The 14,079-nt window shown below is 33.3% G+C and overlaps 2 protein-coding genes across 2 annotated transcripts; one reads left to right on the top strand and one right to left on the bottom strand.

Annotated features, from left to right (window-relative positions):
• Nucleotides 1–141: 141 nt before the first annotated feature.
• mRpS11 (mitochondrial ribosomal protein S11) lies at nucleotides 142–1,122 on the bottom strand. The gene has a single exon (XM_066284899.1). It carries the CDS (start codon nucleotides 993–995, stop codon nucleotides 384–386), a length of 612 nt encoding a protein of 203 aa, XP_066140996.1. The 5' UTR covers nucleotides 996–1,122; the 3' UTR covers nucleotides 142–383.
• A 105-nt stretch (nucleotides 1,123–1,227) lies between these two features.
• Ack-like (activated Cdc42 kinase-like) lies at nucleotides 1,228–13,778 on the top strand. The gene is made up of 21 exons (XM_066284884.1): nucleotides 1,228–1,395; nucleotides 2,648–2,735; nucleotides 2,795–2,976; nucleotides 3,037–3,198; nucleotides 3,436–3,622; nucleotides 3,771–3,896; nucleotides 4,746–4,882; nucleotides 5,356–5,478; nucleotides 5,540–5,680; nucleotides 5,794–5,908; nucleotides 6,147–6,414; nucleotides 6,590–6,758; nucleotides 7,019–7,094; nucleotides 7,186–7,320; nucleotides 7,448–7,607; nucleotides 10,314–10,385; nucleotides 10,443–10,596; nucleotides 10,747–10,958; nucleotides 11,240–11,458; nucleotides 11,542–11,664; nucleotides 11,932–13,778. The coding sequence occupies exons 1-21, from the start codon at nucleotides 1,380–1,382 to the stop codon at nucleotides 12,127–12,129; spliced, it is 3,063 nt and encodes a 1,020-aa protein (XP_066140981.1). The 5' UTR covers nucleotides 1,228–1,379; the 3' UTR covers nucleotides 12,130–13,778.
• Nucleotides 13,779–14,079: the final 301 nt, after the last annotated feature.

The raw sequence follows: 14,079 nt of genomic DNA, 5'->3' as shown, positions 1-14,079 counted from the left end.
GCACAATTTATTTGTTTTAAATTTCAATGAACTACAGATATCGGCAGTTGCTTGTTTAAATTTGCAAAGCTCTTCAAGGTTAATTAATTTATTTTTAATGTTTTGTCATTTCTTCCATTTGTTATATAAGACAATTTGGGCTTGGTTTCCATACTTTTCATTTAATCCACATATTAAAACAATAATAATCCAATACAGTTTTAACTGGTAAATTTGAAAGTAAACTTGATTGGTGATTTTTAGTGTAACAATTATTGTATTAAAAATTTTACGAAGTACAAAACAACATAACTAATATCCAGAAAATGACCACTGCATGATAATTTTACAAATTATATAATTTAAAATGAGGTGTAAAACTGTATGATCAAGGAACACAAACTTTACAACTTTCTTTGCTTCCTTGCTCTTGGAGGATTCCATGATACTTTGGTATTATCAGTTATGGAGATAATATTCAATCCTGCCATCTGTAACCCTTTTATACCTGACATCCTACCAGGACCTAATCCTTGCACACGCACTCTTACAGTTTTAAATCCTTTTTCCAAGACTTTGCTACCAAATGTTACAGCTGTAGCTTGTGCTGCAATATTTGTGCCTTTCCTTGTATTTTTATATCCCTCTATGCCGCACGACCTAATCAAGCTAGGCGTTCCTTTAGCGTCTGTGAAGTTAAATATTGTGTTATTGTGGGATACTCGAACATTAACAATTGGTAAGTTTTTGAAAGGCACCCCATCAAATAGTCGGTTTGCAGAATCGGAGGTTGGGAACATTTGCTGCTTCTCATGCAATATTTGATCTATAGCTGCGGTTTTCTCCCCTGCTGTACCTTCGTCCATCGTAGGAAGCGATTTTAACATTTCTTTTCTATTCACTACATCTCGATATAAAGTTAAGTTTGTGCTAATCGACCTTGACAGGGTATTTTGCAAGATTGGTTCACTACGTGGGAATAATGTTTTAATGAAAAGTTGTACGTTCCTGTACATGTTTTCTTTCAAAATTAAAAAATTGTTTGTAGTAATAAAATAAGACCTTCCTCATAGCAGGTTATTGTTAAGAAACAAAATAGGTGTTTTCGAATATTTACATTAAGGCGATCATTAAATCACCCGGTACATATTACATCGGGTGTTGTAGCGAGTGTGAGATCAAATTTCGATTTTTTCCTTTGATGACATTTGGACTGAAATGAAAATGTCAACAATGGAAAAAAATTGACAGAAATGTTTTTATTTTTGAACGACTTGGAGGTCGAGAGATTATTTGATAAATACAAATAAGCCTGTTTCATTGAAGTTTTTCGTGATTATAAACATAATTAAATTAAGAAAATACCAGTGAGGGTTATTAGCCATTCAGTTCCAGATAGAATGGATTTTTTTCCAGGTATTCCAATGCATCAAAACAGTATGAATTAAAATATTGGGACTGCACACTAAACCCCCTGCATGATTATTCTAGTTGCACTAGTTCTGAGCCCTTTTACATTGGATTCTTTGTGAAAATTCTGGTCAACATGGGTATGATTTACCTTTTCATTAATTTAGTTATGTATGCCACCCATATTTTTCTTTCTTGACTTCTTCCTTGAAACCATTGGTTAATTTTTTTTTAACATTAACTAATTTTATATTCAATAATTTAAAATTATATTTTATTTGTTTTGGAACAAAAGTGAACAACAGGAACACCAAAATGTTTTAATTTTAATGATGTATTATGCTAAGTAGCCACTGAAAGGAGATCAGAAGTAAATAATTCTTCTGGAAACTATTTCTTTTTTGCATCTGATTAATAAAACTTTACAAATATTGCACCTCAGCATTAAGTTAAGTAATATGTCTTGCCCTGATATAAAGGCTCAGTCAATTTTATAATTAATGTACCTAAGAAATGTGTTCCTTTAGTATTAATTAGGTAGGGCCTAACTGCATCACAGATTCAGTACCATACACATATAATATCTTGACATATAGCTTAAGACTGGTGCCATAGCTTTATGGTATTTTCTTTTATTATTTATTATATTTATTCATATACTAAAGTATATGAATTAGAAATAAGATTGGGCATAGAATTGCAAATTATATGATATGTATGACAAATATGTATAATATCCAGCATACTTTTTGATTAAAATTATAACTGAGGCTAAGGGTAAACTATTGATTCATTTTTTAAGTGCATGCACAAAAATATTGTAAGAATTTGACCTTTTATCTGTGCTGATTAATTGATAATTGAATTGATGTGCGTGAAAGTAATATGATATAATTCAAAGTAAAAGTACTATCTACAAGTATTAGAGCTATTTAAAGAATAGCTTGATAGGTTGGTTTTAAATTTTGTTTATGAAAGATTCTCCATGAGCTCTCTTGCCCAAACCAAAAAGTAAAAACTTTATTAATTTAACGTAAATGTTTCATTCAACGTTATATTCAAATTAATATGGAGTGTATACAGTTTTCAGTCTTCCTTGAAATTTTTGAAATAAACCTAGTGGTAGAAAAGCCTTCTTTTAATTTAAGCATAGAGAAGAAAGTAGAAAGTATTTATAAGTTTACTCTCTGGTGAATGAATTTAAGTAGATGTAGATAAACACTTTAACTACTTCTTCTTTTCTATCTGCTTCTTTTAGAGATTGGAAATTCTTCTATGAAAAAAGGCCCAGGCCTGTATGAGTTCCTTGTAGAAGCCGAATTGCAGCATTATTTTAATAGTTTCAAGTAAGTGAACTTTTAAATCTTGACTAAAATTTAATATACCAAAATTTTCCTTCTTCAAGAAATACCCTGAAAATTGCTCATCCATCTCAATTTAAATTCACGGCAGATAGCGACTTATTAGAAATCGGAATGTCAAAGCCCGAGATAAGGAGACTGAGGAAATATTATGAGAAACATTTCCCTCACAATTATTTATCTAAATTTAAAAAGTTGTTAACACACAAGAAGCAAGAAAACACAGGTAACATTTTTCTTTTACCCGTCTTTGTATAGATAATTAATTATTTGATTTTATTGTTAGTTGCAGATGCAAACCTTTTGTTAAATACTGATACTTTAACTATGTCTAAGTCCCCTAAAGTGTCTAGTAAACACATTATTCCAGCTGCAAGTATAACAATAAACAAAGAATTGGGAATGGGAGAATTTGGAGTGGTGCAGCAGGGTGTTTGGTGTAATGAAGGTAGGGAAAATTTCCTATTGGGATTAAAACAAGTTAACAAAAATTTGTTTTTGTAACCCCATAGAAAATATTATTGTCTGGGTAATTACCCATTTCGTATTTGAGAATTTTGTGTTATCTTTTTAGTTCTGATTAATATAATATTCGGTAGTTTAGTTGGAATTTAAGTACATTCCTTTGACTAATTTATCAAAAATTTGATAATATCTGTATGATAAAATACAATAAATATTTTAGGTGAAAGAATCCAAGTGGCAATAAAATGCTTGTCAAGAGATAGAATGCAAAGTAACATGGTTGAATTCCTAAAAGAGGCATCCATAATGCATAATATTGACCACCCAAATATTGTACGATTTTTTGGAGTGGTGCTTCCAAATATTGAAGGCAGCCTTATGCTTGTGACTGAATTAGCTCCACTTAGGTAGTTCAGCTCTCTTTGTATATATAGAGCCACTCATCGGCCATGCTGAGAATTGAGAATTAAAACGCATAACTTTGTGCGAAATTCTCATTCGTTATAATTTCCAGTGGGACACCTTATATACGTAAATTTTAAAAACAATTTTCAGGTCATTGTTGGAATGTTTAAAAGAACCTTCATTGAGGTCAAGTTTTCCCGTATTAACATTATGTGATTTTGCATATCAGATATGTGATGGCATGCAATATTTAGAAGCAAACAGACTGATTCATAGGTGAGGGTACTAAGGTTAATATTGGGTCGTTAATATTTGTTATGTACTATTTCCTTACATTATCGTTATTTCTTTGCTATTGAGACAGCTGGGTTATCAGGGAATTATTGTGCCTTTTGTATGAACAAATTATGATGAATCTCAAGTTCAATATATTATTCTAAGCATGTGTACTTTCACCTGTCATTTTAAAAACAATAGTTGTTTGAAATAATCATTTTCGTCTTACTGTGACCATAGTGGATATTAATTTTAACTAAAAAAAATTTGAAATATTGTAATATTCGTTTTTTTTGTACATGCGAAAAGTCAATTATTTAGAAAATAAATAAAAAATGTATTTGACATCATCAGAGAATTCGATAAATACATATCTAATTTGGTTCGACTGCATTAGAGGCAAACATTCCATTCACCATATTTTTAAGGATTGTTTTTATGTAAACCAGACTTTTTTATAAATTACGCGGTAGCATAAAATTGAATTTTGTACAATCACTTCTCATTTACTGGCCTCGTAAGGTAAATAACTATTATTTCGAACTGTCGTCTAATTTGCAATGGTTAAAACCCTAGATTAAAATAAACAATGTTTAGAAACAACACAGAATGAATAGATCGGCCCAAACAGTATGAAATAAAGATTATTTACAATTCTTAACACAATTACAATTCCTTTTTTTTTACTTACGGGTTGCATTTTTTTTCACTTTTAATATTAAAATATTCGGTTTACCTAACTCTTGGGGGCTTTTTTGATTGTCAATACAAAATTCTAACAAGTTTGTTATATGAAAGCTGTTCTTATTTTTCACAATATTATTTTATTATATAAAATATTATTTTCAGAGATTTGGCTGCGAGAAATATTCTTGTATTTTCGAAAAATAAAGTAAAGATTTCGGATTTCGGACTGAGTCGTGCCTTAGGTCAAGGAAAAGACTATTATCAGACTAATTTTAATGTCAATTTAAAGTTACCTATTGGTAAGTTCGTCCTCAATAATATTTTAACGGAAAAATCTCGAAAAACGATAGAACTACGATGGAAAGGATAATATCCAAATTTGAAAGGGCCAAGCAATCTTCGTGTTTTGAAATTTTAATCTAGTCTTTAATCTTTTATAACATTAAAATGTTTGTTTTGCGTTATCGAATGGGCAATTTCAGAGGAGAAGTCAGTAAAAAGATCTTATATATTATAGCGAAATCTTAGTTATAAAGCATATATTGACATTTTAAAAAAACATTACTGCGTGTCACCTCTCGCGTATTCAAACTTAGTGGGTTGTTCAATGTACCTCTAGGGGGTTCAAACTTCAAGGACCTATAAAAGTGGAGAAATGTGGTATTCGAAGTTTCCAACGTTTTTCCAGATTTTCGCTTCTAACACATAATACTAGGGAATAAATTACGTTGTTATGCCAATTCGCTTCGCTTCAAAAAAACTTCATTTATAGCTTGGTGTGCTCCTGAGTGTATAAGCTATTTAAGATTTACCACTGCCAGCGATGTTTGGGCTTTTGGCGTAACTCTTTGGGAGATGTTTTCTTACGGATTCCAGCCCTGGGCAGCTTTGACAGGTGCGATTATATTTTTTTTGGTCGATGCCTTTATTTTTTGTGGTCCGATTAACCAATTCAGGTCAACAAATTCTCGAAGCGATAGATGAACCTAATTTTCAACGATTGGAGCAACCAGACTGCTGTCCCTTGGATCACTATAACTTAATGTTGGACTGTTGGAGGCACGAGCCGGCGCAGAGGCCTAGATTTGCAGATATTGGTTAGTGCTGATATTATTTAAATTGAGAATAACGGCGAATAGATAAGTGCTTGCAAGTATTTAAGGTACTCAATTCAAGAAATTTATAATTCACAAATATTTAATTTTCTTAGGCCCCATTCTTGCAGAGTGCCGACCTGAACAAGTGCAAGCCAAACTCACCTCCAATGAGGGCCCGCACATGCTAAGTTTTAGGGTTAGCGACATTATTACTGTGCTTGATAAAAAGTGAGTCTCAAATTTGTTTTGCGAACCGAGCTATTTTTGTTGTTTAGTAAAGAGAACCAGAATGCTGATAGACAATTTTTTTTAATATGTAAAAAATTTGAAAATCTTATTCGATTTTCTTTAGAAAGTTAGATTAGAAACCTAAAAACCCATTCTTTCTAGCTTCTGTCTTTTTTTAACTCCTTATATTCTCGAGAACTTTCTGATATAATTTGAATTTCTTCTTGAAAATATCTAGAACGCATAGTCCCTTTTGGAAAGGAGCGAGTCCCAGCGGCAAAACAGGCGTTTTCGATCCCGTTAACGTGGTAGCATACCTCGGCAGCGATTTGCCGAGTTCCTCATTTCAACGCTCGGGAATGGATTCTTCCCGATCGTCGTCCCGTCGAAAATTGAGGAGCGAAATGATCAGCGCTCCTCAAGGGGATGTCAAACATACTGGTCATGTCGGACTTGATGGTGCCTATTTTGGTGATCTAAGTTTCTTAGGCGGCTCGAAAGGAAACGTATGTGTTTGAATGTCTACTTTTTTCGTCATATTTATATTTCTCTACTTTGAATTTAATTTTTAAAGAGGTTATACGAAATTTACGAGGACGAAATGTACAAGGCGCAAAAGCATTAAGCTCTTAAATTATTAAGTTCAAGGTCTAATGCAACTAAGGTATCATATGTTTTTAGTACGTTAGTGTTCCCACCCAAGTTGTGGCTCCATACAGACCTCACAAAGACCTAGAAGCGGCTCCCCTTTTAGATGGAGATTGCGCCCCCGCTGCCTCATCGTTGCAAGACCATGAGTATCATGAAATAAGCGATGAAGAAACGAATAATAGTCCCCAATTGGATTTAGGTAAGTATTATTGAAATTTACACGGAAGAGAAATAAAATTCTATTCTTTCTTAATTTGACCCTACTGAATGCGAAATTCAAAACCAATTAGGCCCATCGCATTTAATTTTTATGTACCTGCATTGATTTTTCATTTCAACATTATAAAAGGCAAAATGCCAAATAAATTGAAAGTTAAAGAGGGGAGGGCAGGGGATAACTTCACTGTTCGCTGTAAAACTATTGAGACAAACCGTATATTAACAAAGTAACTTTATTAGGTCCATCACTTATGGCCGAAATGGAACTGATGTTCAGTAATTTTGGTAATCAGAGCCAAACAGTGGATCACGAAGGGTACGCAGTTTTTTAGACTTTTTTAAATTACACTAGAAAGCTTATTTAATGAGATACTTGAATATACTTTAACAGTGGAGTGGTTTTCTAGGTCAAATAGGAGCAATGAATTAAAGGAAAAGTTAAATACTAAACCTAAAAAACAAGCCACGGTAAAACCCATTTCCGCCCACGACAAAAAGACTTTAGATACTGCAATCGCTCTAGCAAACGAATTAACCACCAGGTAATTTAGACATATTATAGTTAGGTTACATAACATGAAAGGTCCAAGAAAAATTCCTCAGAAGATTCGTCCTCGGCTATAATTGAAATTTACTAATCGTAACGTTGCACATAACTTTATTCCCCAGATCCTTTTCGGCTCCGGCTCCCACGACTCCCGCATCTCCAAGCAAAAAGAAAAGTTCTTTCATCTTCAAGTTTCCGTCGGTACATGATAACGCGGACAAAATTCAGCCGGAAGCTAGAAGGAACTTTTCCGAAGAAGCTCTTTCAACAGCTGATTTACAGGTAAATTTCATATTGAATTTAATGTTGCTTCAAGTTTTAAAGTTTTATTACTGAGCAAATGTTTTAATTTTATCTGGAATGTAAGATTAAGGGCTTTTTGGAATTGAAGATCAACAATAATTAAAGTTTTAATGAAATAAAAAATGGTTCGTTTTTACACGTGATTTCGGACCGAGAAGATCCTTAATTGCGCGTATTTCAACTTAATTTTCTGAAATATGTATAATTGAATTTCTAAACATCAGTTTAGGTTTAACATAGGTTAATGATATTCAGAAAATTAAGCGATTGACTGCAAGCTACTATACACATACTAACACATTTTTCTTACGTTTCTTTTTCCTCCCTTTTATTATTTCTTTATTACACATTTCACACACTGATGTGTTGATTTGTTAACCACATTGATTTTATTATTTCGTTTTGTTTTCATCCGTCTAAATCAACCCTTAGTTCGTGAGCTCCCATTCTTCTTTGGAAGATCCTTTATCAACACTGCGCTTGCCCCTTTGGGATAAAGCTTCAGCGGAATTTTACTTCGCCAGATCCAGAGAATTATTAACCAGGCCATTTCCTGCGGCTCGCAGAATTCCTCATAGTTCCTGTAGGAACTTGACTTCATCGTCACCCCGAAGCGACAATTTCGATGTTCCATTCTGGGGCCGCAGGCAAATGACTCCCACCATAGAAAATCGTTTTCAAAATTTAAGCTTCGATGATGATTTCGGGAGGACTGTGGATTATGATTTTGTTTCCCCTAAGAGTAGGGATTTGACCAAGTCGGAGGGTGTTACTAGAAAGATATATGCGCACGCAGGTCCTTTTCGTAGGGACGTCAAAGAGTCCCAAAGCTTTCGAGAGCCTCACACCTGTCGGAAACCTATTCAGTATTTCGAATCTTCCTATGTTTTTTATAAGAGAGCTTCCACTGAGGATCCAGTTATTCCTACAATTGAAGACAATCATATCTATCATCGGCCTAGAATTCTGTCTTTTAGTAGCGTTCACGAAAATGTTGCAAGGAAAAATAGCAGAAGTATCAGAGAACGAAACAGGCGCCGACAATCGTATAATCCACAAGTGTACGAGTCCAGTTCAAGTGACAGTGACTGCATTTCGGTAGGTTCAGTCGATTTCGATTGGCGGAGGCGCAGACGCTTGTCCAAGTTTTCCAATTCCAATTGCAGTGTCCGGTCCGAGATGATAAATAAATCGACTAACCCGTTTTTGAAGCCTCAATGTAGCTTAAAATTGGTGGGGCGGTCTCCTCCGCCATCTAACAGTATTTTAAGTGGGTTAAGTCCCACTTCAGTTTCCCGATGCAAAAAGTTATCTGGGTGCAGTTCCAGTGATTCCAGTTTGTAAATGTGTGGTAATTCCGTTTTTACGTTTTTATTTCATATCATCTAGGTGGATTTATTTATCTTATGCTATATTTGAATTATTTACGGCCCGTAAACCGAATATTACAGCATCTACTACTGTTCTGTTGTTGCTAACTAACATCAATGTTTTCTAAATTAAAAGGCAGTATGAAATTAAATCATATCTGATACGTACAGTAGATGTTGTTGCAATTTTCGCCGATTATTTTTTAAACTCGGGTCGTGTTGTCACCTCGTCCGTAGAAAACCTTTATTGTAATAAGTCATTTAATAAACTTGTGAAGTAAATAACCATTGTGGACATTTAGTCACTTTGTACCCATCTTTTCCGATATCTGATCACCCGGTATATTTAACTTTTAATCGTTATAAGTAATTGGTATTATAACTTGTGAACTACAAGGTTTATTGCCCCCATTTTCTTAAAAGTTTGATACAGTATATATGGTAAATTAATGTATGTGTTTATCTATTGAAATTGTAGTGAGTAACTGAATACATTCATTGTATGTTGTATGGTTATCTCTTAGGAAATATTGTCTAAAAATCTATAGGGGCCAGAAAAATCCATGGGTGGAGAAACGAAAAGTCAAATTATCTTTTCGAAACAATTTTTAATGAATTTTAATGTTATATTAATAATGATTAATATTACGTTAAATATTGTAATTGCCTTTTATGAGGTTTAAACTTTCAAAAACCGCACAATCTTTGTTTTAAATAGGCCCTGGATTCAATCTGGATTTATAAACTGCTGTTCCCGTTTGTCGCCTGCCTTTAAGGCATTTTCTTCGTTTGTCACTAATTACATATGTTGTTGCCTTACTCTTGTCTCTCTGCCTCTGTCTTGTCAGCAGTGAATTTATGAATATTTTTAATTCCAGGCTTTAAAGCACACTTCATCCGCGTGCGTCTTTGATTAATTAATGTCGCATTTTAAGGATGTTTTGAAAAAAGATTACTATGGTCCCTGTCGAGTATATTTATAGTAAAATTAACTGAATGCCAAACATAATTTATTATATTGTGGCCCTACTATTATACGCATTTTATACAATGACCATAACGTTGAACAATCTTATTCCATCCTTTTTCGAGACATTAACATACCTATAAGTATTCGTATAGGGATTTTGTTAACCAGCACACTCATAATAATTACATAAACAAATATATCTAATGTCAAAGCACACTATCTCATGTTTAATCCCACTCTACCTTACCCACTTTATTATTTTATTTATTTGGCTTTTATTTCGATATTTGATTATTTCAATTTTTGTTTTTCCCTTTTTGTTTTACGTTAATTTTCCCTCTCTAGTCAACGATAACGCAGGAGAAACAAATGGCGTATGAGGGATTAGTCGAAAGTCCTACTCCAGAAGTAAATCAGGTAATAACAACTTTGTTTTACGGTATTTTTAATCATGCATTTTGAAAACTTGTTTAGCTGATGGTAACGAATCCGTTAAGGATGTTAAGGTCAGGTCAACCAGTTATAAGTACGAGAATTAGGTCGGCGAGCCTGGCGAGTAATACCCTGCCTACAAGATTTACTGGTTCTATTAGAAGTTCGATTCCTGATAATTTAAATGATAAACCAGGTAAAGCAGACATCTCCAAAGTTTCTAGAGTTTACTAAGTGGTGAACACGTCTTGATATTATACATTATGGGGATTGATTCTTTGGTTGTTGTACTTTGTGCAATGAGAAAAAAATATCTGAAAACTCTTTTTTATAACTCCATCTATAGGTTTTCCAACGCTGCCGAGGTCGACAGTGACCAATACCATACCGCGATCAGCAGTACCTCCTAGGTTAAATAATCCCTCGTCAAATGATGAAAATCCCATACCGTTACCTCCGAGAGATCGCAATAAGACTTTGTTAACTGCAAAACCGAGGCATACGAGGAAACATCCTTTGATTATACCACCTTCCAGTGCCCAAAGAACTCTGGATAAGGTGCCTAGCAAGTGCTGTACAAGGTGGCCTAATGGTAGGGAAGCGAAGGATAGAAGAAAAACGGTTATAGCTAAAAAAAATGCTAAGGTTCATTAGTTTTTTTAGATGCAATTAAAAACAATAAAATTTTCACAATTTTTGCACTTATGCAAACATGTGGTTCAGGGGCACGCTATAGAATCGAAAATATTTCCTTCTCTCCACAACATTAGGTCACTCTGTATAATCTCAAAAAAAAATTTACAGCAAACATCTTTACACTTTTTGTTTTTTTTTTTAAGGTTAATACAGTGTCTCCACCAAACAAGGTCATCCCCGATCCGTTTGCTCATCCCTCTAACAATGAACCTCTTTACTCTAACAATATAGTCCAAGCAGTGGAAAAAAATCCTGAGTCGTTGCACTTTGAGGAAGAAATCGCTTCAAATCTCAATGCATTAGACGACATTCACTCCGATCACGATGTTGTAGATAGTGCCGAATTTAAAGGCGATGACAAGGTAAGTTCGTTTTATATGGAATGTTTGTATATTTTATTTAAAAAAAAAGGAGAATAGTAGCATTTCAATAAATATTATTGTAGGTGCACAGTCATCACGTTAGTTGCGAAGATCTATTAAAATTTGCCAATGCAAAACCCAGTTCGAGAACGAGAGGGAATGACTCAGACGAAGTTAGGATAATGTCCAAAGTGTTGGGAAAAGACGTGAGCCAATTTACATTACAATAGTATAAAAAGGCACAATGTTATAAAAAAAAACAGAACGAATTATGCCTCTATTGACTATTGACGAAAAATTTCTTAATGACCTCTTTGCGAAAACCTTGCTAGAATAATAATAATAATAATGATAATAATAAAAGTTATTATATAGAAAAAATGAACCTATTTTTATCGACTGTTAGACACCCTGTATATCTTAAATCACCTAGATTTATGGCTTTAATGCCAAAATTTCAATTTTTTTCACAGATACCAACAGAACGATGCCTGCAAGCCCTCGACCAATCAGACTGGGACGTTATGAAAGCGATAAAAATAGTGAAACTGCAAAACGTAGTTAATGTCGACCTACCAACTTGCCTGAACGCGTTAGAAAATTCGACGTGGGACGTGACGAAAGCCGCGCAATGGATCCTACAAATGGACGGAGAGGTGGCTCAAGTGTAGAAATGTACGAAGACGGAATTTTGTAGGTATCATAGTGGTAATCTTCAATAATGAAAGTGTAAAGCATGCGCATCGACACTATGCCTTTTTCAAATTCATTTAAGTACCTATGGTGGTCTTAAAGGTGAATATGTTGTAAATAATGTTGATTAATTGATTTGCTTCAAGCAGCAAAATCATTACATTTTTGAAAGGCATTTTTACAACTCTTATGCCTTAAAGTTCCATTAGTGAAAATTACTTCGTCAGAAAATACCTTATAATGTATAGAGGATTCTGAAACTAGCGTTGATGTATTTTTACTAATCCAGCTATAACGGGACTGTAAATAATTATAGAATCATGTTTTAATACTTATTATTAGGTATTTAAATTTTTAATTTCTAGCGTTTGTGCCGAAGTAAGTGTGATGTAATACCTATCTTCGCTTAAACGCTAAAAATTCCAAGCTTAAACTTTTTCTCGCTAAAAATAAACCTTTTATTCAATAAGGTGCTTAAAGTTGTTGTTTTAGGTTATCATCTCTGCTGACTCGTCGAAGAAGCATGAAAACTTTTGTTTTTTTGTTTTTACAAATGTGTATGTAAAGTACAACTGTTCGATACTCCTTTACAAGTTCACTTCTTTAAGTTTTATATAGAGTTGTCTGAATTGTCATAATTCGCTGTTAATATCTCCATTCTACACCATTAGTCCTAATCTGAACTAAGGTAATTGGATCACTCTGTATAGTGTTTTCTATTATTTATTTTCTAAATATGTTTTATACGTTTGAGGCGAAATATTGTTTTTGATAATTTGATTGGGAATACCAAAATAGCGGGAAAACGTTCGTAAAATCCCTACTTGTGTGTGAGTCGTTATTCCTAAACCCAGTAAACACAAAATATTCTTTTCTAGTAATGTGTTGTGAGCGAATTCTTGCCATCTAGGCTGTTTGTTGATCATGAATAATTATTAGTAGATAACAGTGAGTAAACTCATTTTTGCTTGTAAATAGGGTCATCCCACACGAATTAAATTGTACGTTAAATTGTTTTCGTAGAATTATAAGAATGAAACTAAACATTGTTTATATAATTGAAAAAATGATCATTAATATTAATATGACATTTTCTAAAAAAATATTTTTTAATACTCGAATGTTGCAAACTAACAGTTTATTTTCACGATAATATATAGAATAATGGGAATGAATCGGTCAAAAGCGATTTTGCTATATTTTTTTAATGTGTAATCAAAATCGTGCAAAAATCAGATATGGGCACTGCCATATTATTTCACGTTTGAATCATATACTTGTAAAAAGACAATATTATAACTCATAATTTAACATAAAAAACCTAATTATCACAATACGAAAGAATTGAGAATTAAGTTAGGAAATGAAAACGTTAATTTGAATCAAACTAGTGGCTTTTAAAACTTTGTTGTCGTGGAAATTTATTGGCAAATCTTTAAATCTCTTCCTATCATAACAGTTTTTATCCAACTTATTAGAATTAATAATATTTTTACTATAAGGTAATAATTTATTATTTTCTTTGGGAATATTGCAGTTGTTTTACTGTATAAAAACTTATATGGTGAGTTTATAAATTGATTTTTATACCTGCGTTTTGTTTGTATAAATATATTCATTTTTCGAACGGCTTTTTCTTTTATCGTGGGAAAAATCTTCCAAAGACACCCAACCTCATGTTTTGTCGTTCAGGTAGTATGAGATTCACCGAGGCGCTTACTCACTAAAAATCTTGGAAATTGAAAAACGCTTCTCCAATCTGAAACTGTTCCTGACGGATATATTTCATCAACACCAAAAAAAATGTTTGTTCTTTTTTGCTGTGTTGCCTTGACTTTTTACAGCCTCTGAAGTGAATTTTTTTGTCTAAAGTGGTTCTTTTTGTGATGATGCAGAAGTTTCTCCTTTGCGTGTCTCCCCCCTATCGA

Source organism: Euwallacea fornicatus, chromosome 8, assembly GCF_040115645.1.
Source record: "Euwallacea fornicatus isolate EFF26 chromosome 8, ASM4011564v1, whole genome shotgun sequence".
Taxonomy (NCBI): Eukaryota; Metazoa; Arthropoda; class Insecta; order Coleoptera; family Curculionidae; genus Euwallacea; species Euwallacea fornicatus.
The sequence above is the reverse complement of the archived record's forward strand: the minus strand, read 5'-3'. Positions and strand labels throughout refer to the sequence as shown.